The following is a 24811-nucleotide window of genomic DNA, read 5'->3' on the forward strand; positions in this document are numbered from 1 at the left end:
AATTCATAAATAACGAAAAGTAAATTTTAAATTCTAAACTTTAGTACTTCAAACATCTCTTTCAAGGAGATTCTCCATTAACATCCGAATATTTTGCATCATAGTGGCAACCACATAATCATTACAACTTTCAAGGAAATATATGAACTTGTTATGTTCTTCAATCAATAACAACTAATCATCTATATCAATGTGGTTATAGTATAAACCATTTTACAAGCTTTGTTTTCATTTGCATTAGAATGATACTTAATAAATTAACCAATATGTTTCTATATATGACATGTAAGTGTTGCAATAACTTTTATACCACAATTCAACAACATACCCAGTGTAGTCTCACAAGTGGGGTCTAGAGAGGGTAGGATGTAATATTTATATTCATTGTTATATTACCTTTTCAGAAGCTAGTTTGAGATATTTCTTCATTCATTTCGGGGATGAAACCAGATTATTTGAATGGGTTTGATATACAAATTTTAATAGCTTATTATCTTTTCAAGCACAAGATGACAGTGCTTTGAAAATTCTTTCTGCATCAGCAGAAAATTTTGAAATTTAACTACTTCAAGAGTAAAGATTAAAGTTTTATCACTTCAGGAGTAAATTTTAAAGTTCTACTACTTCGATATTAAAGTTCAAAGTTCACTACTTCGGGAGTAAATTTTAAAGTTTTACTATTCGAGGAGTAAAATTTGAAAGTTTTACTACGTCAAGAGTAAATTTCAGAGTCTTATTACTATGGAAGTAAGTTTTAGAGCCATATTACTTCAGAAATTACTCTAGAGTCTCACTACTTCAGGAGTGAATTTCAGAGTCTTTACTATTTTAGGAGTAAATTTCAAAGTTTACTACTTCAGGAGTAAATTTTCAAGTCGTACCACTTCAGGAGTAAATTTCAATGTCTTACTACTTAGTAATTTAGGAGTAAATTCAAATTTTACTACTTCAGGAGTAAATTTCAGAGTCTTACTACTTCAGGATCCACCATTTATTACTTCATGAGTAAATTCCAAAGTCTTACTACTTCAGGAGTAAATTTTCAATTTTACTACTCCCTCCGGATAAAAAAAAAAAAAAGTCCACTTAGCCTTTTTTTCTTGGATCAAAAAAAAAATCCACTTAGCAAATCAAGAAAGAATTAACCTTATTTTTTTATATTTGCCCCTATTAGCCTATTTAATTAGGGGTAGTTTAGTCAAATTACCTATTTTTATCTAGCAGTTAGTATTTTCTTAAGGGATGTGCAAATGGCTAACTGGATTCTTTTTTTGATCCGGAGGGAGTACTTTAGGAATAAATTTGGAAGTCTAACTACTTCAAAAATAAATAAATTTGGAAATCTAACTACTTCAGAAGTATAGCATGAAATACTCAGAACATTTCTTCTCAATTGCTCGACCTCTTCTGGAGAAGAGTCGTGATATCTTCATGATAAATATAAATTTGTATTCATGAGCTTTATTAAATATTGTCATATTCACTTTAGGAAATGAATATGTATTTATAAAGATCAATATATTGTGAATCTGACAAGTTGATAGATAAAATACTTGTAATTAAAAATCTTAGCAGTACAAGAGGTAGGAATTTGGGCAGCCAATTTTAGTTGGAAAAAGAGAGACAGAGGCGTCAAACTTTTTGCCAAGAGGGAAAAAAAAAAAAAAGGATAAAAGTTGAACTTTTCAGAAATAAAAGTAGTGTTCTTAAAAGTGTCTAAATAAAGTTAGAACTCCCGTATCTGATTCATTCGGACAGTTAAGAGATTAAACTTCAAAAAAACGCACTTGAATGAATAAAGATATGTTATTTAAATTCAGACCCCAATACGTGCAAACAAATGCAGCCTCCGTCTTTCGACTTGAAACGCATGAAAAGAAACAAGAAAAAGAGAGGAAAAAGAAGACAGAGACATAAACGACTTTAAAATGGAAACTTTGAAAACTATAGCAAAGAAATGAAGTCAACAGTCCCTCAAAAGGTTTTGACAGCTTCTCCCGACTTGATTTCCTTTTCAATGGAGTAGGTCAAGAGTTGCCGCACATTTTTTTAAAAATTATTTTAATATTAGCTTCAGAGAAGGAAGAAAGTGAGTGAAAATCGAATTCGTACTTGTCGTATTACAAAAACTCACAACAGTATTAGATTATGAACTTTGTGGCAGAGCTGCCACAACCGTCTAGTCTTTCCTCAAATATGCTATCAAATTATTTGAAATTGCTCATTCATGTCACTCGTTAATATTAGATCCATTTATGTCATCACCGTGACACATTTAGTTCATTCGTGCCATTAACGAAGTCTTACAACTACGGACATTTTACCTCGTGACATTGTCTTTACCCTATACTACTACCAACCCCCACCCCTTTTTATGAGTGAGTCTTTTTCCAATCTCTTATAATACATGACTCTCTTGTATAACAATACTAACTTATGTTATTTTTCTATTTGTCATTGATGCATGACATTAAACCTTTGAGAATCATATTTCTATACACACGTCCATATTTTCTAATTTTATGTAATAAACACATAATTTTATGTAACAAACTTAGAAAGACAAGTTTGCCCTTATACTTATTTAATTGGATTATGAATCTATACTTAGAGCCCGTTTGGATTGACTTATAAGTTGCCTATAAGCTGTTTTCAGCTTTTTTGAGTGTTTGGCTAGCCAGCTTAAAGTCATTTTGTGCTTAAAATAAGCTCAAAAAATTAATTAAGTCCATTTAGTTTAGCTTATCTAAAACAGCTTATAAGCTGCTTTTTTTAAGCCCATCCAAACGGGCTCTTAGTCTACATCATTCACAATTTTCACGTACTTAATTTATGACACTTTAAAAGAATTTTGAAGACACATAAAATATTTTTAAGAAAAAAAAAATGAGTTGAAAGAGAGTACACTAATAAGGTACAACTAGGTGTGGAAATAAGTGTGAACTAGAAGTATGTGTGTCTTTTCAAGGTGAAATTTGGATATTATAAGAGATTGGGAAAAAAACTCAAATATGTCACTAAACTAAACGAAATAACACATATGCCACTCATTAAAAAAAAAAAAAAAAAAAAAAAGGTGAGACGTGTGAGAGCTAGTAAGTAATGAAGGGTTTAAATAATAACACGTGACAAAATCTCATAATAGTAGAGATCTGTTAGTGGTTAGTAACACGAATGAACCAAATGTGTCATGAAGATGGCATAAGTAAACCCAACTATTAACGAGTGACATGAATATTACGGATAGTTCGATGACATTTGAACTTTTTTCTTCTTTTTTCTTTTTATGCGATTTCTAAACATCTTTTTGGGTATAATTTCATAAGAATCGGCTTTATTGCTTGCTAGAAAACTACTTCTAGAAATGTCTTTCAGTGTGAAATGGTCCTACAACAAGTGGGGCAAAACACTGAAGTATCCTAACCTAAAATCATGATACATGCCTCTTGTTGGAAATCTGTCAGGGCAAGTACTAAAGCAGCAAGAAAAAGGGATTAACAGATAGCCAGGACTACATGAGGAAGCACATGTCAATAAGAACAGGAAAAAGAAATAAGATTACAAAAGAAATTTAGGGGGGAAATTTCACATGAAAGATTGGCTACAGTTACTTTTTTCATCAATGAAACTTGGGACATTAACAACTCCGCATTACCTGGTTCTACCATGACGAATTGTGTACATAAATGTCAGGTAAGAACCATTTACAGGCAGAAAGAAACTATGTAATCTCAATCACATTTCACAGAGGACCTTCAATGTCAAGTCCTATGGATCTTAAAACCAAATATCCTGGGAACATAACTCTGTGTTGGCTTTTGCGGCTTGAGGTGTCCATAAGTCATCAAAAAGAGGTGGGGAAATGTTGTCCCAAAGTAAGCTCCGTCAATATCTTGGCTAGTTAAAGAAATCAGATCCAGCGATGAGATGATATTTTAGTCACAGTATGGGAGCAAACTGTTATATGAGCTATGAGCTGAACTAATCTTGATGCTTATATACATCCATGTCCTAGCGAGACTTAAAATATGCAGAATAACAAAATGAAACTTTTGGGAACAAAATCAATCCTAGCTACCAAAAAGGCTATTGAGCAAAGCATAAATGTACTAGTAGAGCGGGGTGTGGTTAAAGGACCGCTAGAGGCGTGATTAAGCCCTGAAACTAGGTGCATAATATGTTGTGTGATTCTCCTGGCTTGGGAGGCTCTCCAGTGCATGCACTATATGGAGCCAAGAGGTGTGCACCATTGCCCTTGCGATCTATCTTGAAGAGAGCAGCACTAAGCAATAAATATTTCACCTAGTTTCTTGTCAGTATAATTTGTTTGGGCTTATAGTTATTATTTTCTACTCCACAATTTTTTTTTTTTGATGACATGGGAACCCGCAGCCGCTAACCTTCGGGTGCGCACAGGGTAAACCCAGTCTACTCTACAATTTTTTTTTCAATCTTTTCCTTCAGATTGGGCCTTTGTCTATTAAAGCCAGCTCTTAAATTGCACTCTGTCCTTGTCCTTGAAGCCCCAATAGGTTTCTGTGGTTTGTTTGCTATTTGCCTTTATAACACTGCTATAGAAAATATTTTGAGGGAAAAAGCATAAAAGCGATGATAGTGAAGGATACTGCCTTGGTACTTTGATCGAGGATAGTAAATATCTTCACATTTTGGACAGTAAATTTTTACAGTACTTGAGCGCGGAATATCAGACTGACCGACTGGAAGACAAGGCTGTCCACTGCAATAGACTCGTGGGCATCTCCCAAAGTCGTAGTTCTTGTACTTCTCCAACTGAGAAATGTTTACCAAAATCATTTTTTCAGACCAGTTGCACGATAATATGAGCACCACCAAAGGAAAGAAAAGGAGGGTAGAGGGGGCTACACAAGCAGATAACATGCAGGGGGGGGGGGGGGGGGGGGGGGTTGGTGGGTGTTCGGTATGGAGGAATGTTTTTTTTTTTTCAATTTTCCCAGGTTCGGTTGGTCAAAATTTTTGGAAAATATTTTCTCTAAGAAAACAACTTCCTTAAAAACGAGGAAAATGACTTCGCTAGTGAAACTAGAGAAAACAAGTTCCACAAGTGGTATTCCACATTGATTGTATCCTCTCCACACCTCATCTTCACACCCCACCCCCCTCCCCCCATAGTATTTGTCTTAGATTATATGCAAATGCTTTTAGCATAACTTTTTTGGCTTACGTACCGAACGCAAAAAATAAGTAAGAAACCCACTTATTTTCCTGGAAAACATTTTTCTTCATACCGAACACACCCTAGAATCATATAAATGGCTGAATGCCTGATATATAAGATGCATTACCATTGCAGCCATTCCCTTGCTAGTCAAAATATACCGGACGTGGATCAAGCCATACAGCATCTCTGCTGCTGATTCAACCAATTCATTTTGCTCTTCAGTGAACATATCACCTATTCAAAGCAGGAAAAATTACAAACTCACTCTACAAATATGGAAAAGTGGAGTACTCCATTTTGAAAAGTGTTTTAACAATTTTAGTTGCATTAAAATAGACCTAAAATTGCGCTGTGAATAGAAAGAATGCTTTGTTTCTCAAAAGGAAGCTGAAATTAAAAACAAATTAATCAAAAAGCCTGTTATGACACCATATGTACAAGGACATGCTGGTAACGAAGAGGTCTTGAACACAATTATTTCATCCAAGATTCAAGAGTTCATATAGAAAGGAAATAATATCATTCAAGAATAATATCATCAGTTTTCCAAGCATTGGAATTCTTTCAGAGATCATAATATCTGATTAGAGCTACATGCCTCTTGCAAAAAGGAAGCAAATGAAAATTCAATATTATGTAAGCAGACAGAATTAAGTTACAGGTTTCAACTTCCAATGGGATGTAGTCTTTGGTCAGTCAGAATTTGCAGAGAACTGTGAAAACTGTTATAGAAATTGTCCGTTTTCATCCAATTAAGCTTAGAAGTTAGGAGTCCCAGTCCAAATTAAGCAAAGAATCTGAATTAGATAAGCTGGGACCCAATTCCATTTTTTGTAAACAAAAGGTAGATTTGTATCTAACAGATGCACCATGGTTCATAGATTTAGAACCTGTTTGGATTGGCTTATTTTAGGTGCTTTTAAGCCAAAATAGCTTTTAAGTACTTTGATACTGCTTGGGTAAGAGAAAAAGGTGCTTTTAAGCACTTGTTTTTAAGCCAAAATAACAAAAATAAGCCATAAGTTATAAGTCCATCCAAACATGCAAACATGCACTTAGCAGGTTTATCAACAAAAGTTAATATTTTTTCCCGGGTGTGCTAACTTTTTATCAAAAGCCACCACTAGATACCACCCATCCCCAGGACTGTTAACCTATTGAGACATAAATTTGAGAATTCCTGAACCTTCATAAGTGATGAGCAAGCACTACACAGTTGAATTTTGAAAATCTGCCCAATAACCAATTGGGATTGTAAGTATGCTCCCACAGAAAGAATAACTAATTGGTGGATGTGGCAGATGGATCATTGATCCAACCATACAAGGTAAAGTATATCAATGCCTGTTTGCATTAGATGAAACATAGATTATAGCAATGATCTCATAAGCACTAACGACTCTATGGTTCAGCAGGGTCCCAAAATACCAACATGATTCCGACAATGGTGACCTTGAAATGTAAAAGACAAAAACCAATGCAACTCTTAAGTTTTAGTATGGCCTTGAACTATGTGATTTACTGTTACTTAAATATAGGATATTTGTCCCTACCATAGCTCTCATCTTAATATCAACCTCTTCACCCTACCCATCTTTGCACACTAGCCCCTGCAAATACTGGCCCCCCATCTCTTTTTTTTTTTTTTTTTTTTTTTTTTTGAGAATGGTAATGTGCAAATACTGGCCGCCATCTTTAGCTATAACCAACAAATATATACCTATAGTATATAGTGCTTGAGTGTTAAGGCATGTACATGTGAATTTCCTAATGCATTTATGATGAGCACTATAATAATTTGAGGTACCAACTTCCTGCTTCAGGTGCCTAATCAATTGGTTCAGCTACTGTCCTTCATCACACTGTTCATGGAGGTGTACATTGAGTAAATACAACAACACTATTAAGAACTGGAACAGTGACTGATTAATTTGCAGTTTTAATTGTTCTTTGACAAGCGATTAACTGAAAGGCCAAAGACCGATTTAAAAGAACTAGCCATACCCCTCAACCACAAGCAAAATGATTTTTGTTTCTTTTAGCACCATGGAGAAAGACTGGAGAATGAATAAGATTATACAATACTATGTCCTTAAGATCACAAGCAGAGGTGAATTCTTGATTTAGAAGAAGCAGCGCCGTTTAATAACCTTTAACTGAAGGTGAACAAGATTTCTCTCTCTCTCTCTCTCTCTCTCTCTCTCTCTCTCTCTCCCTCCCTCCCTCCCTCCCTCCCTCCCTCTCTCTCTCTCTAAGGGAGGGCATGGTTGCTTTTTTTCGGTCCTAGCGATAGACAAAAGATAAAGATACCACTGGAGCTAGCAAAAATATTTTCATCTTCTAATTGGATATAAGGTTCTACGGCTTAATTTCTTATACTTCATCATCATGCCATGGTGCCTATAGTAGAATAAGCTTAATATTGTGGGGATTAATTGGTCTATGCCAAGAATAACTGAAGAATTGCTGCAATGCTGGTCAAGGAAAGGACTGGGAGAAGTGAAAATGAAGGTTTGGAACACAATTCCTACAGCAGTTTGGTGGAGCATCTGTAAGGAAAGTAGTGGGAGAATCTTTGAAAGCAAATCTGAATCTGTAATTAGTGTTAAATACAGATGTATTTCTCTTCTATCGTTCTGGTGTAACATGGCAATAACAAATGACACAGAGGCCATGATAGACTTTTTGAACTCATTACACAATATGTAGTGATGCCCTCCTGTACATAAGTTACAGCATATTCTTAATGCTGAATATCAACGAGCTTCACTTTAAGGATCAAAAACAAAAGTCCAATTAAAACACCAGTTGGAGACTAGAAAAAACATTTAAAAAAAGATTAATAAGAAATTACTATAAACACGAAGAACAATCATATATACTGGACAATCTACAATTAAGTGAATTTATATCAAGTTAAAAATCATGTTAATCAAGTTCAGGAAACATCTTAAATTTTGATCCAGATTCAATAATTAAATTTTAAGTTTCTAATAATACTTTAGTTAATTTTCCTATTCTAAGTCAGCAATGTATTCAACCAAAACATTTTCTTAACAATACTTTCATAATAACAACACTTTCTTGAAAATAAAGAGGCCTAATTATTTGTTTCCATAACAATAGCATTTCCTAACCTAACTCAAAAATAGGTTGATTTTTTCTTAAGGTGGACACCATTGCACCTTGGTATGCCTCACTGAAACACTGACAAGCTGAAGCAACGCGAAGTGACCAACCCGCCCTCACCTATCTTAGTTCTTAAGTACACCTCAAGCGTGCATTGAGCGTAACATCAAAATTCTATGGAGCTTAAACAACATCGAAGAATTAACCTAAATAGTCAACATCGAAGAATTAACCTAAATAGTCGTTCACCCAACCGCTTAAACTAAAAATAGCCGGCAGATGTATAATATATGTATAACCATGTATAATCAATGTATAATCTATGTATACCGTTTGGGAAAAGTAAACAGTGAATCCGGCTGGCTATTTGTGTAAAGATCCCCCTAACATCAGCGGACAACATTTCTTACAAACCGCAACAGTAAGCAAGGACATGTAAAAACTCATTCAGTTCGTATGAAAATCCAAGTTCAGGCATTTGTCTCGAAACCCCTTCCTACGACAGCAGGGGATTTGCCTTCTGGATCGAGCTAATCGCACGGGGCTTACCTAGTGCGGGTTATCTCTCTTGTGTGGTTTGCGAGCTATTGCACAGGAGCTGGATTTACCCTATTCGCACCTGAAGGGTGGCGGCTGCAGGTTCCCATGTCATAAAAAAAATAAAAAAAATCAAGCATGTCTACAAATGAAGGGGAGCCTTGGCGTAACTGGTAAAGTTGCTGCCATGTGACCAGGAGGTCACGGGTTCGAGCCGTGGAAACAGCCTCTTGCAGAAATGCAAGGTAAGGCTGCGTACAATAGACCCTTGTGGTCCGGCCCTTCCCCGGACCCCGCGCATAGCGGGAGTTTAGTGCACCAGGCTGCCCTTTTTTTTTAGGCGTGTCTACAAATAATCTAAACCAGCTAAGCAGAATCTGGCATGGTATGTTACCAGAGACTAACTTCTCCTCTTTTTTTTTCCACCTTGAAAAGGTAGTGTACCTCATCAACCTCAAAATATCATGTCAACCTTACTAGTGCAGAAATTTGCTCACTTCACACCAAAATTAACATTGTATTAATTTGTAGGAAAAAAAAAAAAGAGTTCCACATGGAAGAGTACAAAAGAAAAAGAAAAAAAAAACATATTTTACCTAATTCTTTCTATCTACAGAAGACCAAAAAATCAAAAAATCAAAAGAAGCAACTATACTTACCATGAGAGGATTCAACATCAAGGATTAGGTCAAGTGCATAGTCATAGTATGGAACTTGACCACTCAATCCACAGAGGTTAAAATCATCTTGAATGTAGTCATCATCAACCTCACAGAAGAACTCATTCCCACGCAGGTTACAAAACCAAGAAATCCATGATGTGTCCTCTCCATCAGAACCACTAACTTCAGACTCTTCACTGTCTGAATCAGATTCCTCTGCAAAGTACACAACCATGGGCATTTACTCATAACATGTTTGACATGCAAGTAAGAAAGTCGGCATTAAGACAACGGAAGCATAGGCAAAATAAATGCAGTAAATGTACTTAATGGCTGGTGTCATTAGAGTAATGAAAATATAGCAGAAACATGCGCTGGCTTTTCCTAAGGGGGAGTAATGAAAACATAGCGGAAACATCTCCTGGGTTTTGCTAAGAGTAATGCAAATATAGCGGAAACATGCTCAGGTTTTCCAGTATCTATGGGTAAAATACTCTAACCCTCTGAGACAAAGCACTCGAAGATACCAGTAACCAAAATTCAAGGTTGATGTCAAACCAGTAGTAGAGGAAATAGAGGGGAAACATGAGTTGGCTTTCCAAGTAACTGTAGGCAGTAACAAGAAACAAATTGAAAAATACTCTTGGTTTCAATTGCTGTGAGATACCAGATGAAAACATCAGTTAAAACCTGATAATCCACTACCCTAAACCATACTTGTTAGATACTGCAGCCAATTACTCATCACTCATCAGTAGATCCGTCTACAATGAATCCACCTCTCAGGAAGCCCAAGTAAGCAGATTCAAATCCCCACAAAAGAAGCAATTGCGCAAACAAAAAACAAAAAAAATTAATATTGTAAGCCACGACCAACAATGTGTCATGCTTACAACCAGGATATTTTGTAAAACCATATATAATCTTTTTATAACTGAGTGATCCCAACAGCCAATGGTGCACAGTTTGAAACTGTTTAATGGGCCCGCCACTCTACCCTTCTCCACTTAAATGCCAAGTTTTGTATGAAGTTCGAACCAATGATGTGCACCTAACTCACACATCACGCGTCTAAAACCATATATGATTTTACCTTAAACGTGTTGAGAATCTAGAACTATCTACTATGAAACTTCAGAAGATACAGAAGGAACCTCAAGCAGAATAGAATGGCATTCCAGCAACAGCTTTTCCAGCCATGTTCCCCCTTTGACACTTGATAGAACTTTTTTTTATTTTTTTAGAAGGTAACATTAACTTGGCAGAACCTTTTCCTGATCACATTCTACGTTTTTTTCTTTTTTGACAAGCTAAGGTAAGCCTGACCACATTATACATGCTTTTTGAAGAAATAGAATATTCTATTACTTCAAGCCAAGTTAAAAACATTTTATCAGGATATAAAACCCCTAATTAAGGACCATAGATCCATGCAAGACCCTGCTGATAAGTGCTACAGGAGCCCCTTTACATATCCACCCAGATACGTATGCAATTTAGTGAGTTTTAGAACAAATTTCCATATATAATTTGGAAAACAAAAAGATAGCCAATTGGATCTCCAAAAAACTTGTCCTGCCACCACCACAACAATAAACCCAATGTAATCCAACAGGTCTGGGGAGGGTAGTGAGTACGCAGACCTTATCCCTACCTTGAGAAGATAGAGAGGTTGTTTCTGATAGACCCTTGGCTCAAGGAAAGATGAAAACGAGGCAATAACAACAAGCAGAAAGAACGAGCAAGCAGAAACAATGGCAAGATAATAAGGTAACCCATGCTAAAGAAACAACCGGTAGTAATAGAAATCAAAGAGTAAGAAAATACAAGAATAACACACTAATACCCTCGGTACGGAAAAGAAAAACTCTCGACTATTTACCAACCTTCTACCCTAATTCTCAACTTTCACACCCTCCTATGAAGGTCATGTCCTCCGTGGGCTGAAGCTGCAGCATGCCCTCCCTAATCACCTCACCCTAATACTTCTTAGGCCTACTTCTACCTCTCCTCAGACCCACTATGGCCAACCTCTCACCCCTCCTTACTTCCTTACTGGGGACATCTGCGCATCTCCTCTTCACATGCCTGAACCATATCGATTAAAGAAACAAAACTAACTTGACTTGCTGAGAAACAAAATATTAGGCCAAAGTTAAAGGCTCATCGGCAGCTAAGTATCCCCAAGATCATAAAATCTAATGCACTCAGACACATAGGGGAAAGGGGGACATTTTTACATATTAAAAAAAAAAAAAAAAAAAAAAAAAAAGGTGCTAACCATCGTCGCACTTATTTTTTGTGGAAGAGAGAGTGTCACGCTGATCTATATGATTATTATTATGATGACGCTGATGCAATTTTGCACTGACAACTCCAGCCTTGGACGTAGATGCTGAAGACGACTTCTCCAACTTCTTATCTAATGCTTCGTTTATTCTCTGCTTCCGATCCATCGTTGAAGAACCTCCTCCTCGATCTCTGTACATTCCCCTTTCCTTCTCTCTATTATATATCTATAACCCTATATTCATATGTTGTGACTATAGGTTTGGAAAATTGATTACACAAAACAGGACGAAAGTTTTGAAAATTCCAGAGAGAGAGAGAGAGAGAGTTGGAGAAACGGAGATAACAACTAGGGTTTTCTCACATTCCAGGTGGGGAAACGGAAACGACAGTACGACACAACACCTCCTCACCTTCTCTTTTTTTCTCTCTCTTCTTAGCCTAGCATAGCGAATCCAAATATAGCAGGGCTTTAACGTGAATTTCGGATATCAGATACTATTCAGACAAATTATTCGAACCTGAGTCATTAAGTTGTTTAGTTTTTAAGTTTGAATCTTAATTGTTCAGGTTTTTATTTTTGAGTGCATTTGTTTGCTCTATGTTACGGTCTTTTAATGTATCAGAATGAATATGAATAATTAATGATCTGTAATATAATTTTAATATCGTTATGATGTATTTTTAATGATTTCAACAAAGATAGAAGTTCACCAATTACATTCATTTACCGCTATCGTCAACGCCCGCCTTTATCGACTATCACCACCCACGAGCACCATCCTCGTTCATAACTGTCACAGTTGTCAGTTAGTGTAATCAATTGTCACCACTCTTGACCACCGTATAAAATCATCATTGTCAATTACTGTTACCACAACAACCACCAATCACTGCTGACAATCATCACCATCAGTCAGCACTATATATTTTCAACTACCACCATTAGCTATCACTATCATCCACTACAACTATCAACTTCCACCTCCAACTACCATCATCAACCATTACTGTCAGCCACCACTAGCACTACCTGTAATGCCACCATGAGCCTACACTGTCCCCAATCAACACCTACAACTACCGTCTTTAGTAGGGCTGGGCATCAATTATTAAATTACCGAATAGAACCGAGAATTTCGATATTCGATAAGATATTCGGGAGTAAAATTTCAAAATTACGATATTTAGATTCGATATGACACATTATTATCCAATTATTTATTAAAGGCAGTGTATAACTAATAGATCAACGCAGGCTCATCATACAAGCTCAAAGAGAAAATTAAAGACCAAACAGCCTAAATATTTGGATCTCATTAATAATTGGATGTCGCTCTGCAAAATTTTTAACTTTCTTCTTTCTTTCTTTCTTTCTTTTTTTTTTTTTTTTGGTTGATTTCTTTCTCCTCTGCATCATTCACTTGTAAAAGTTTCATCTTTTTTGTCTTACTTGACAAGTTTTGGCAAGTTTTGGCACATAATTGGAGAATATCTGTTAAAACTTCATTTCTCTTTTGTGCTTAGTGAGGGTTTGTTTAGAAAGTTGATTCATTTTCTTTATTTCCTTCCTTTTTGGTTGTTTCTTGTATAAATTTGGTAGAAAGATTTGTCGTGAACTTTCTTTCTTGGGTAAAATTTGCCATCCTTTTTTCTAGATACGGTAGTTGTCGACCCCGTGACATGGACTATGCTAGAAAAATCTTAATTGTTCTTTGACCTTCATAGACATGTTCACGTTTTACTAATGTTTTTCTTTATCTTAATATATTTGGACTAGGGATAGCAAAATGCTTAAAATCTACGATTATCCGCTCGACCCAATCCGTTTTAAATGGGTTGGATATCCGACTATTTCAAAGTGGGTCAAATATGGATCAACCCATATTATCCATCATAGAATATGGATAACCCATGGGTATGCATTTTGTTATTTTTCATGAGTTTTTGCTTTCTGGGAGTCTTATATTTTAATTTTTAATTTAACTATTAATTTTTTTATTCTATTTTTTATTTTATTTTAGTTTTATATTTTTTTTATTTTCTAGTTTTGAAATTATTTTATTTTTTTATTTTTTTAAAATTATCTAAGAGTATAACCTTATTTTGGCTTTTAGCTTGTGTTTTCACCTTACTATTCTTGAAATATCCATATTATCCGTCAAGTTACCCATTTTTTATCCGTGTAAAATATGGGCGGTGTTGACACCTAATTTTTTTTCACGACCCAACCGGAGGTACATTCACATTCGTATCTAGGTGAGCCACATGGCTTATCAACAAACTCTATGCCTCAATAATATCATTTCCAACGGCTAAAACACTTTTATAAACATCAACAACTACGCCCATATACATATACACAAGCCGACGAGGCTTAACAAAATAATATACCAAAAGTATGAGCCGACAAGGCAAAAGACATCTACCATACATGACTGTCTACGAGCCTCTAAGAAGAGTATGAAACATCATCATAAGGACGGGACAGGGCCCCGCTATGCCCATATATACACAAAAGAATAGTACCCACAGTTGCAGCTCCGGATCAAATGGAGCTCCTCTAAGCAATCTCTGGATAAGCAGCGTAAGGATCAAGTCTATCTCTCTGTCCACCTGCGGGCATGACGCAGCGTCCACAAACAAAAGGACGTCAGTACGAATAATGTACTGAGTATGTAAAGCATAATCAATAGCATAATGGAAACATGAAAAATAACATAAGATAGAAGAGTCATGGGAGGATAGAGCCATTTATACCTCTAGCGACGTTGATCGTATTTACTTACCCTCTTTCAAATGGGAACCTTCCATTTCATACATTTATACTTATAGCAGTATCATCATACCCGACCATAGAAGTTCGGTGTCTTACGTACCCTACTATAATAAGGTTCGGTGTTATACGTACCTGGCCCTACCAAGGCTCAGTGTTATCCGTACCTGACTGCAGTGGTGCGCGCGCGATAGGTATCGTACCCGGCCATATAAGCTCGGTGTTCTTAATAATCATACTTAGATATATACATGCATATACATAGGAGTACATAAGTATTATTAACATCAACATCATCATCGTCATCGTCATTTTTATTAAACCCTTCCTTAGAAGATCAACTACCATAGGATGAGGCCAATAGTGTCATGGGAATATCAAGAACTGTGAGCTTTAATGATTCTAGGAAATGAAGTCATCATGGAAGACGTTATGGAATTCATGTGAAGGTATACGACAAGAGGAACATGCCTTTAAGAAAAAGGGTTATCCTTACATACCTCTTTGTCCTCTTAACTACTTAACGTTCACCGCCCAAGCTTGAGAAATCTACATTTAAAAGGATTCACACCATGGTTAAGTCTTAGAGACATCATTCAAACTAGAACAACTCATGAACTAACAAAAATTGGGCAACATTTCCCCTATTTCATCGACTTCCACCATATCGCAAAACAACTTCCAAACAACCATAATAACTTCCACAACATCATAATCAAGTAGTCATATTCAATTAAGTCTCAAATTCATTCTCGTGTTCAACTTATACTAACAACTTCGCACCAACCCTTTGCACATTTTCATACAGCGCTTCCTCATCACCATTTTTACCTTCCATAACAAGATTATATCCATATCATACTAAGACTCATGACTCAAGTTAGCTTACTACTCAAAAACATCATGAAAACTACATTTAGACCTCATCTTCTACTTTCTCCTTCTACCCAAGTTGTTCAATAACTAAGCATTCTTGATAACATGAAATAAGCTTGAAAACTAACATTTTATCTCATAAGAATGAGCTTTGGAGCAAGCTATCAACTTATATGGAAACCCTAGCTTCAATACCCAAGTTATTCTTGAAGTATACTAACCCTAGTGAGCCTTCCAACACATGAATACCTTGATTCTTGTTATTTGATCTTTGTTTTCTCTTGAGTTTGAGTGGAAAATGCTTGGAGAAGGGTTTTTGAGCTTTCAAGACTTGGAGAAATGTGGGAAATGAGAAAATATAACAAGGGTTACGTATATATATAAAGAGAAAAGGCTGGCCCGACTGGTTTATACGGACACTTATACGGTCCGTATAACTTATACGGTCCGTACAAGTGGACCGTATAATTCCACCATGAAAATACCCTCCTCTGGAAGGGTTATACGGATAATTTATACGGGCCCTATAACTTATACGGTCCATATAAGTGGTCGTACAACCCACAGTTTTTCCAAAACTTTCTCTCGTCGATTCGTTTGACTTCCAATCCTTGTGGAACCTTCTTGACACTTATGTAACACTTCATTAATCATCTAAGAGGCCCTATAGCAGCCCCTCAAGACATCACTAAATACGTATCAAATCAACTATTGCGAAAACCCTTCCAAACATGACTTGCATTTCACTTCCTTCAACAAACTTAGTCTCACATATTCATACGACTTCAAAATATTATGGTACACACTTTAAGCTATCTAATACCCTCCTTAATCTCATAAGGAATTCATATTCACCTTAAGCTCGCATAGTCTATTCCCAATGCAGCAATCCGAAATCTCCGAGATGTAACATTTTTGACCTCCCATAATTTATTTTAATTACTCAGAGTCCTTGATAATAAATAAAATAAGCTATGCATCTTAAAGGGTCTAAATAGATTTTTATAAAATTGTTCAGGTTAATGTTTACTCTTTTAAATAGATAAAAAAAAATCACGACAATATAAATTATTTAGAATTTTATTGATTTTATGACATTCGTGGAATACTTTATTAGAATTAATCAAAAGCAAAGCAATTTTGAAAAAATATTTACTTAATTATTAAATCAGGGAAAAGTCTAATTAGCAAATAATTTATTCTATTTTATCCAAGGTATTTGAATAATTAAATAAATTGACCATTTTACCCCTCAATCTTTATTTATGTGTGTTTACATAATTGTTTGAAATTAATAATTATTAATTTGGTTAATTAGTTAATTGAAGATTCATTATTGCAAATTGGTCTTAATTATTTAATTATTAACAAATGTGACCGCATTCGAATTAACCAATTCATGGTTTAAGACGATTGGGCTCATTTTTGCAAATTTAGCCTCCTAGTGGCTTTAATTGAAATGACCAAAGCCATTGGTAATTCAATTGAGGACATTAGCGCAAAATTAGCTTTAATTGGTTAATTAGGACAGAATAAGGCTATATTTGAAATAATTAATCAGATTAAGATTAGTCAAGGATATTTTTGTAATTAGCTAGATAAAATGTTATAATTGCAACAATCATTTAGTTTTAAAGCCAATTGAAGCAATGTTTGCAAAAATGAATTTAATAGTCGTGTTTTAAATTAATTACGTCCTAATTTGACCATGATTTGATTAACTACAATCAATATTTAGTCATTTGAGTATTTTTCTATTTTTATAAAATGCCCGTCTTACCCCTACGTGTATGTATACACTTGATATACACTTATATGTGTATACAATATACAAAAACAGGTCCCCCTTTTATTTAATCAAGTGGCCGAGCCCAGTCCAAATACAGGACCAGACCCGGCCCACATAACAATTAAAGAGGGGCAACCCTTTATTCTCCTCATTTTTTCTCACAACACCCGACCCTAAGGGTCTCTTAGAGAAAAAGAAAGAAGATGAGGCGGCTAGGGTAAAACCCTAGCGCCGCTTCCACTGCCCCCCTCTCTCTCCTCATGTCCCATCGTGAAATGGGTTGTAAAGCATGGGAATAGGAGAGAAGAGGACGAAGCATTAACAACTTCGTCCTTTTCAATACTTTTTCTTCACAAATTCGTCCAAACGCTCCCTTAAGGTACAATCATTGTATATTCTTTTATTTTCGTCGATTTACAGTTGTTTAAGATGAGAACGAGCTGTTGATTGCTTTTCCCTTTGGATTTGGATAGTATAAGGTTGAATCTAAGTGGAGCTTGTGAGAAAACTCACAAGTCCCACATCGGTGAGTTGAAGTTTTGTAGCATTTTGGGGTTCTATAAATAGAACCCCATATTAGAGAGGGTGGAAAACCCGATATAGAGGCTTTAATCTTGAGTTTACTCAAAACCTAAGCTTTAACTAAGTATAATTTTGTTTTAAAATTCTTTTTCCAGTTTCAAAAACTTATTTTTCTGTGTTTTCTTTGCTGTGTGGTTTGAGTCCGAGATTTGGAAACAAAGAGGCTCCTTGTTTGATTCTTGATATCGGCTGCACTCGAAAAAGGTAAATAATTCTCCTTTAGTTAGCTTTAAATTCAGTTTTATCTTAGTTTGAATGATTTAATAGCATTTATGTGTTTATGTATGTTTAGTTAACTTAGTCTAATAATTAATGGTCTTTACATGGTAGTCTGGTCTGATTCTAGTGATATTTGTATATTGCTCATTGTTTGATAAGGCCTGGGCTTGATTTGTTGACATGTTCGTGTCTGCTTCATTTAGCTATTAGTCACTAGTGACTGGTGAACACGGTAAACCCGTTTTATCTTTTCTAAGCATGAAAGGATGATCTAAATGTAGGTTGTTAATGAAATTGATCATCATAATATTTATTGTGGTCTGTTAGAGATCCAGGAATCATTAACAAGAATGTCATCTTGATTACATAACCTGAATTGGACTACACAGTTTGCAAATATGTGATTGTGGTGTCATGTTCCTTCTCAAAGTTCATAGTACTCATTAGGATTAATCTTTGTGTTCAAGAAAATGACAGTATGAGTCAATATTTAAACCTGTTAGCCCCTTTTGCTATCGAAATACTTGTATGTGTTTGTGTATTTGTCACCCTGTCTCATTCAGTTATGTATCCATGATAACTATAGCATCTCAGTATTGGTATCTAGAGCTAGTAGCATGTGAGATGGCCAAAGCATGAGGCAAATTCTGTTGTTAGAACCCCATATGTTAAAACAAAATTGGAATGTTTGGAAATTGACTAGAATGGTCCTTCTGAGCATGCCTTTACTTACCCTTGACCAGGTTTGTTTGAATTGCCTTCTGTGGATGCTTACATAGTTTGAATCAGTCTTTAAATAAATATCCCCCACTTGTCCTGATATTTGTTTGACCCCAAACACAGTGTAGATGTATGTTAACTATAATAAGGACTATAAACTTTTCCCCACACATCGAATAACTAAACCTCAAGAATAGGTGTCATTGGTAACTCATGCCTTCTTGAGATGCCCCCTTGTCTTTGACATTGATCATAAGCCTTTACAAAATCTTGGGCATCTTAGTAAATGGTTGGCCAATAGAAGCCATTTTAAAGAATTTTAGCTGCCGTCCTTGAGCTACTATGGTGTCCCCTAATGGGTGAGGCCTCATTTGAACTTAAGGAATGCACCGCATTATGATGTTGTCGGTCTAAACCCAGAATAATATGGCTTGTCCCAATAGTACTTTTGGACGTCATTCAAGAACTTCTTCCTTTGGTGGAAATTCATGTCCTCCGGCATAATGTCACTAGCATGGTAGTTGCAAAGTCGGCGTACCATGGGATCATATCATGTGACCCCGCCATTACTTGCTCATTCGGAAATGCTTCTTTTACTTCAAGGCCGTTCGATGGATGCCCACCTTCCTCAAGGCGAGACAAATGGTCCGTTACTTGGTTTTCACATCCCTTCCTATCCTTGACTTTAAAGTCAAATTCTTGCAATAGAAGAACAACAGATTAACCTCGATTTTGCATCTTTCTTAGCCATGATATAACGGAGGGCCTCATGATCAGTGAACAACCACATGAGTTCCCAACAAATAAGCACGAAATTTTTCAAAGGCAAAGACAATGGCAAGCAACTCTTGTTCGGTGACGGTATAATTCATTTGAGATCTATTAAGAGTCTTGCTTGCATAATAGATGGGATGAAAGAGCTTTTCACGCCTTTAACCAAGAATGGCTACCAATGCAAAACCACTCGCATCACACATAAATTCAAATGGTCTAGACCAATCCGGAGCAATGATGATAGAGGCCTACGTGAGCTTTTCTTTCAAGCATTCAAAGGCCTTGAGACAAAAATCATCAAACACAAGCTTGGTTTCTTTTTCCAACAACTTGCACATGGGGTTAGCCACATTTGAGAAGTCCTTGATGAACCTCCTATAGAAGCCGGCATGGCCTAGGAAGCTTCGAACACCCTTCACGGTAATTGGAGGAGGAGGCTTAATGATAACTTCAATCTTTGCCTTGTCAACCTCTATCTCATCTTTCAAAATTTTCTGACCAGGCACAATCCCCTCTTTCACCATAGAGTGACATTTTTCCCAATTGAGAACCAAGTTCGTTTCTTCATATCTCTTCAAAACTTGGGCTAGATTCCCCAAACAATGATCAAAAGAATCTCCTACAATGGAAAAGTCGTCCATGAATATTTCAATGGACTCCTCAATCATGTCGGAGAAAATGGACATCATGCACTGTTGGAAAGTTGCGGGTGCATTGCACAAACCAAAGGGCATTCTTTTGAAAGCAAACATCCCAGAAGGATAAGTGAAAGTGGTTTTTTATTGATCATCGGGAGCAATGGTGATTTTGTTGTACCCCGAATAGCCATCTAAAAAGCAATAGAAGGCCCTCCCCGCAAGCCTATCTAGCATTTGATCCATGAAAGGCATTGGAAAGTGATCCTTCTTGGTCCATCGATTTAGCTTTCGGTAGTCCATACAAACTCTCCGACCGTTCGCCGTGCGTGTTGGGATCAATTCATTCTTCTTATTAGGAACCACAGTGATACCTCCTTTTTTAGGTACACATTGCACTGGACTTACCCATGGACTATCTGAGATTGGATAAACTACTCCGGCATCTAACCACTTGATGATTTCTTTCTTAACCACTTCTTGCATGGGAGGATTTAACCTCCTTTGGTGCTCAACACTCGGCAAACATTCCTCATCAAGTTGAATTTTATGGGTGCAAATACTGGGGTGAATCCCTTGAATGTTTGTAATAGACCATCCAATTGCCTTCTTGAATCTCCGCAATATCACCAACAATCTCTCAATTTGTTCTTCGGTTAACCGGGCGAAAATAATAACGGGCAAAGTGTTGTTAGGGCCAAGAAATTCATGCCTCAAATGTGAAGGGAGAGGTTTGAGTTCCAAAGTAAGTGGTTCAATGATGGATGGCTTTATGGGAGGAGTTGCTCGATTTTCCAAATCAAGATCAATATTCTTGGGATGGTAGTCATAAGACCCCAAGCCTACCAACGTGTTTACCGTCTCCTCGAAATCTTCGTAATTTTCCCCATAATAATTCATCAACACCGCCGCCAAGACCTCACCAACATGTTCTTGCTCAATGGTTGTCTTTATCAATAGTGTCAATCACCGACACCACATTTATATCTGTCGGTTGCTTTATTGATTTACAAATATGGAATGTGATTTCTTTATTGTCGATCCTGAATTTAAGGTCACCCCTTTGAACATCGATAAGAGCTCGCCCGATGGCTAAGAATGGTTGTCCCAAGATAATGGGGACCTCAAGTCAAGCTCACAATCCAATATAACAAAGTTGGCCAGAAATAAGAAACGGTCCACCCTTACAAGCACATCAAAGAGAATTCCAATAGGATTCTTCATGGTTCGATCCGCCATTAGTAACCTCATTGTTGTAGGTTGAGGAGTGCTCAATCCCAACTTGTTGAATGTTGCAAGCGGCATCAAATTGATACTTGCACCAAGGTCACACAAAGCTTTGGCAAATTTATACGCCCCAATGGTACATAGAATAGTAAAAGCTCCGGGGTCCTGCTTCTTTTGAACTAAAGCCTTCGTAACGATGGAGCTACAATGATGTGTAACATCCCCTGTTGCAAAGCTAGTTTTCCACCTCTTGGTGACAAGATCTTTCATAAACGTAGCATACCCCGACATTTGTTCAAGGGCTTCCACCAATCGGTTGTTGATAGAGAGTTGTTTCAATTTTTCACTGAACTTTATAAATTTGCAATCATTGGCCTTCTTTTCTAGCCTTTGAGGAAATGGAGGAGGAGGCTTTGGAACGGGCGGTAAATCCCTTGGTAACTCCTCTACGGCTTCCTTGCTTTTTGAAGCGTCATTATTTTCCGGCACTTCTTCAATAATAATGGGCTTTTCAATACTAGCTCGCTTTTTCTTTGGAGTAACTTCTTCTTCAATAACCATGGGCTGTTCAACAATTTCCTCATCATCAACAACTAAATTATCTTGCACCAACTTCTCTTCCCTAATTGTCTTGCCACTCCTAGTAGTGATTGCATGGCATTTATGATCACCATCATTCTTTGGGTTTGCAACCGTATCACTAGGGAGTGTGACCTTTTGTCTTTGATTGAGAGTAGCTGAGACTTGGCTAAGTTGTGACTCTAATTGCTTAATGGAAGTTGAGTGATAACTTACAACTTACCCCATGCTTTTCATTTCATCTCTGGTTTCCTTGCAAAAGGAATCGGTTGACTCCACCTTTTTCAATACTCTTGATAGCATGGCCTCCATTTTAGAACTAGCACGGTCGCTAGTGGATGGTTGGATTGAAATAGGTTGGTTCCCCTTGGGTGGGACATAAGGATTTGAGCTCCGGTGGTTGTTGTAATTGTTGTTGTAGCCACGATTGTTGTCCCGCCATTGTGAATTCACTTGTTCTTTGTTCCAACCTTGATTCCCTTGGCGTTGCCGCCAAGGTCCTTGATTGGAACCATGGTAGTTAGGCCGGGAATCCCCCGCTTGATTGTTTACAAAATTGGCCTCTTCATAATATATTTGGAAGCATTATTTATCTTGAGGGCCCCCTTCACATGACCCTACCGCATTAACCTGCTTCGTGCTTCCACCCAGCACATGCTTCATGAGAAGCTCTATTTTAGTGACCAACTTTGCCATTGTTTCATCTCTCTCTTCCTCCTTCTTGATTGTCTCCCAAGACAATACTATTTCGGAAAGACCTCCTCCAACTACTTCTGCCACTCTAGTATGCCAAGCTTCATTGATCTCAGTTAATTTGTCTAAGAGAGCACTCATAACATCATAAGAATTATCCATCACGGACCCACCCATAATATTATTGGCCACCGACTTGTTGACCGAATCAAGCGATCGATAAAATGTTTGGAGAAGAACACTATCGGGCAACCCATGCTTTGGACAACTCTTGACTTTCATTTTAAATAGAGTCCAAGCCTCATGTAGAGCCTCATTCGGAAGTTGACGGAAGTTGTTGATTTCATCATGGAGTTACAACATCTAGGATGGAGGGAAGAACTTCTTTGGGAAAGCTTGAGTCAATTCCGCCCAAGAAGTGATAGACCCGATCGGAAGATCATCCAACCATGCAGTGGCTTCCTCCGTGAAAGAGAACGGGAAAAGCCTCAACTTGATTATCTCACTTGAGATGTTCGGATGCACGTTGCTGGTACACAACCCAATAAAGTTCTTAAGGTGCCTATTCGGTTCATCATTGGCTAGACCTCTGAAGAAGCTTTTAGTGTTGAGTAGGTGCAGCTTGGTGTTATTGAAGTGGAAAATTGCGTTCCCTTGAACCGGAGGTGGGTGGATAGCGACTGTATACCTAGCCTCCTCCACCATGCCATCATCGGCATCGATATCCGTCATTTCACCTGAATCAACACAATTAACAACAAGAAAGCAAGAAGAGAATTAAAGACTAAAAGTAGAGTTTTACACTAATTGGTAAATTTCTAGACTGTATTCCCCGGTAACTGCGCCAAAATTTGATACGCCCAAATTACACCTTTAAAATAGGAGTAAAGCGGTCGTTGTTCAAATGTAGAACCCAACGATATTGGGGTCGAATCCCACAGAGAAGACAATGAAGAAATATATTTACTAAGTGTAACGCTCTCGACTATTAGTCTATATTTCTAGGGAATGGGGGATAATAATGATTGGTTTGAAGTTTGTTAACTAATTTCTCGCTAATTGTTGTTAAAAAGATAATCTATTGGTAAAAGGACTAAGGTTGTGGTTCCAAAGGAAAGTAATGCAAGTGGGTATCAATTCAACTTATTTATATGCTTAGATGTAGTAAACAATGGGTTGCTTAATTTTAACCAAAAGTCTTTCAACCAAATTAGTAAATCTCATTACTAAGCTTTTCCAAGCCTTAGAATGTTGCAAATATGAATACCCATTTTTAGTCTAAAGTAGCTTTCCTATTCCTAGCTCATCAAGCCCCAAATTCTTGCTATTAACTTTTTTCCTAACTTCCACTCTCTTTTCCAAGCAAAGTACAAGTATTTAGGCACAAATAATGCTGGCCACCATTAAGAATAGTTCAAGCATGAAGAGTTAATAGAAAACACATTTTAGCATACAAATATAGTTGGAATACAAAAATTCAATCACTTAACTAACAAATTTAATCCCACAGCCTTAGCTAATGGGTTTAGCTACTGATTTTCATCTAATAAAAGACAAGAGTAAAGTAAATATTCATAAATCTTATAATTAGTTATGAAGAAGAAGACAAAAAGTGTAAGATTCCTCCTTAAAGTCTTTAACAACCAATACTAAGTGCTTTTACTATAAAGAGACAAGAAACTGAATGTAGAATGCCTTTTACAAACCCTAGGAGAGTATTTATAATATCAAAAAAATGTGCACTAGGTTTGGACAAAAATACCCCTGTGTGCATAACATGCGAGCCGCAGGTGGTGTCATAGGTGCAACCTGCAATTTTCCGCAGGTGGTGCATTCTTCACTAAGTGGGTGGCAGCATCTGCGGCATCAGGTGTGTCTCGCAGGAGGCACCTGCGTCTCGCAGGTGCTGCTCGCAAGTGCTGCTCCCTATTCCTAATTTTTCCAAAATGACTATCACCTTCTACGTTCCATCTGCGACTCGCAGGTATGACCTGCGAACCGCAGGTCATGCTTTCCTACATCCATGGCTTGCTTAGCTCTATTTTGCTCCGTTATACTCTCCGAACATCTTATCCAACAAATCGACACAAACACAAGAAAAGTAACACCAAAAGTATTTTAAGA

At 36.9% G+C, this 24811-nt stretch overlaps 1 protein-coding gene across 1 annotated transcript; it reads right to left on the reverse strand.

Moving 5' to 3' along the window:
- Positions 1-3516: 3516 nt before the first annotated feature.
- On the reverse strand, positions 3517-12388 carry LOC132633367 (casein kinase II subunit beta-1-like). Its single transcript, XM_060349732.1, has 5 exons — positions 11810-12388; positions 9526-9744; positions 5325-5434; positions 4626-4791; positions 3517-3892 (listed from the first exon to the last, which is right to left on the reverse strand). The coding sequence occupies exons 1-5, from the start codon at positions 12015-12017 to the stop codon at positions 3762-3764; spliced, it is 834 nt and encodes a 277-aa protein (XP_060205715.1). The 5' UTR covers positions 12018-12388; the 3' UTR covers positions 3517-3761.
- Between the last annotated feature and the right edge of the window lie 12423 nt (positions 12389-24811).

The sequence above is a fragment of the Lycium barbarum genome, chromosome 1, assembly GCF_019175385.1.
Source record: "Lycium barbarum isolate Lr01 chromosome 1, ASM1917538v2, whole genome shotgun sequence".
Classification (NCBI taxonomy): Eukaryota; Viridiplantae; Streptophyta; class Magnoliopsida; order Solanales; family Solanaceae; genus Lycium; species Lycium barbarum.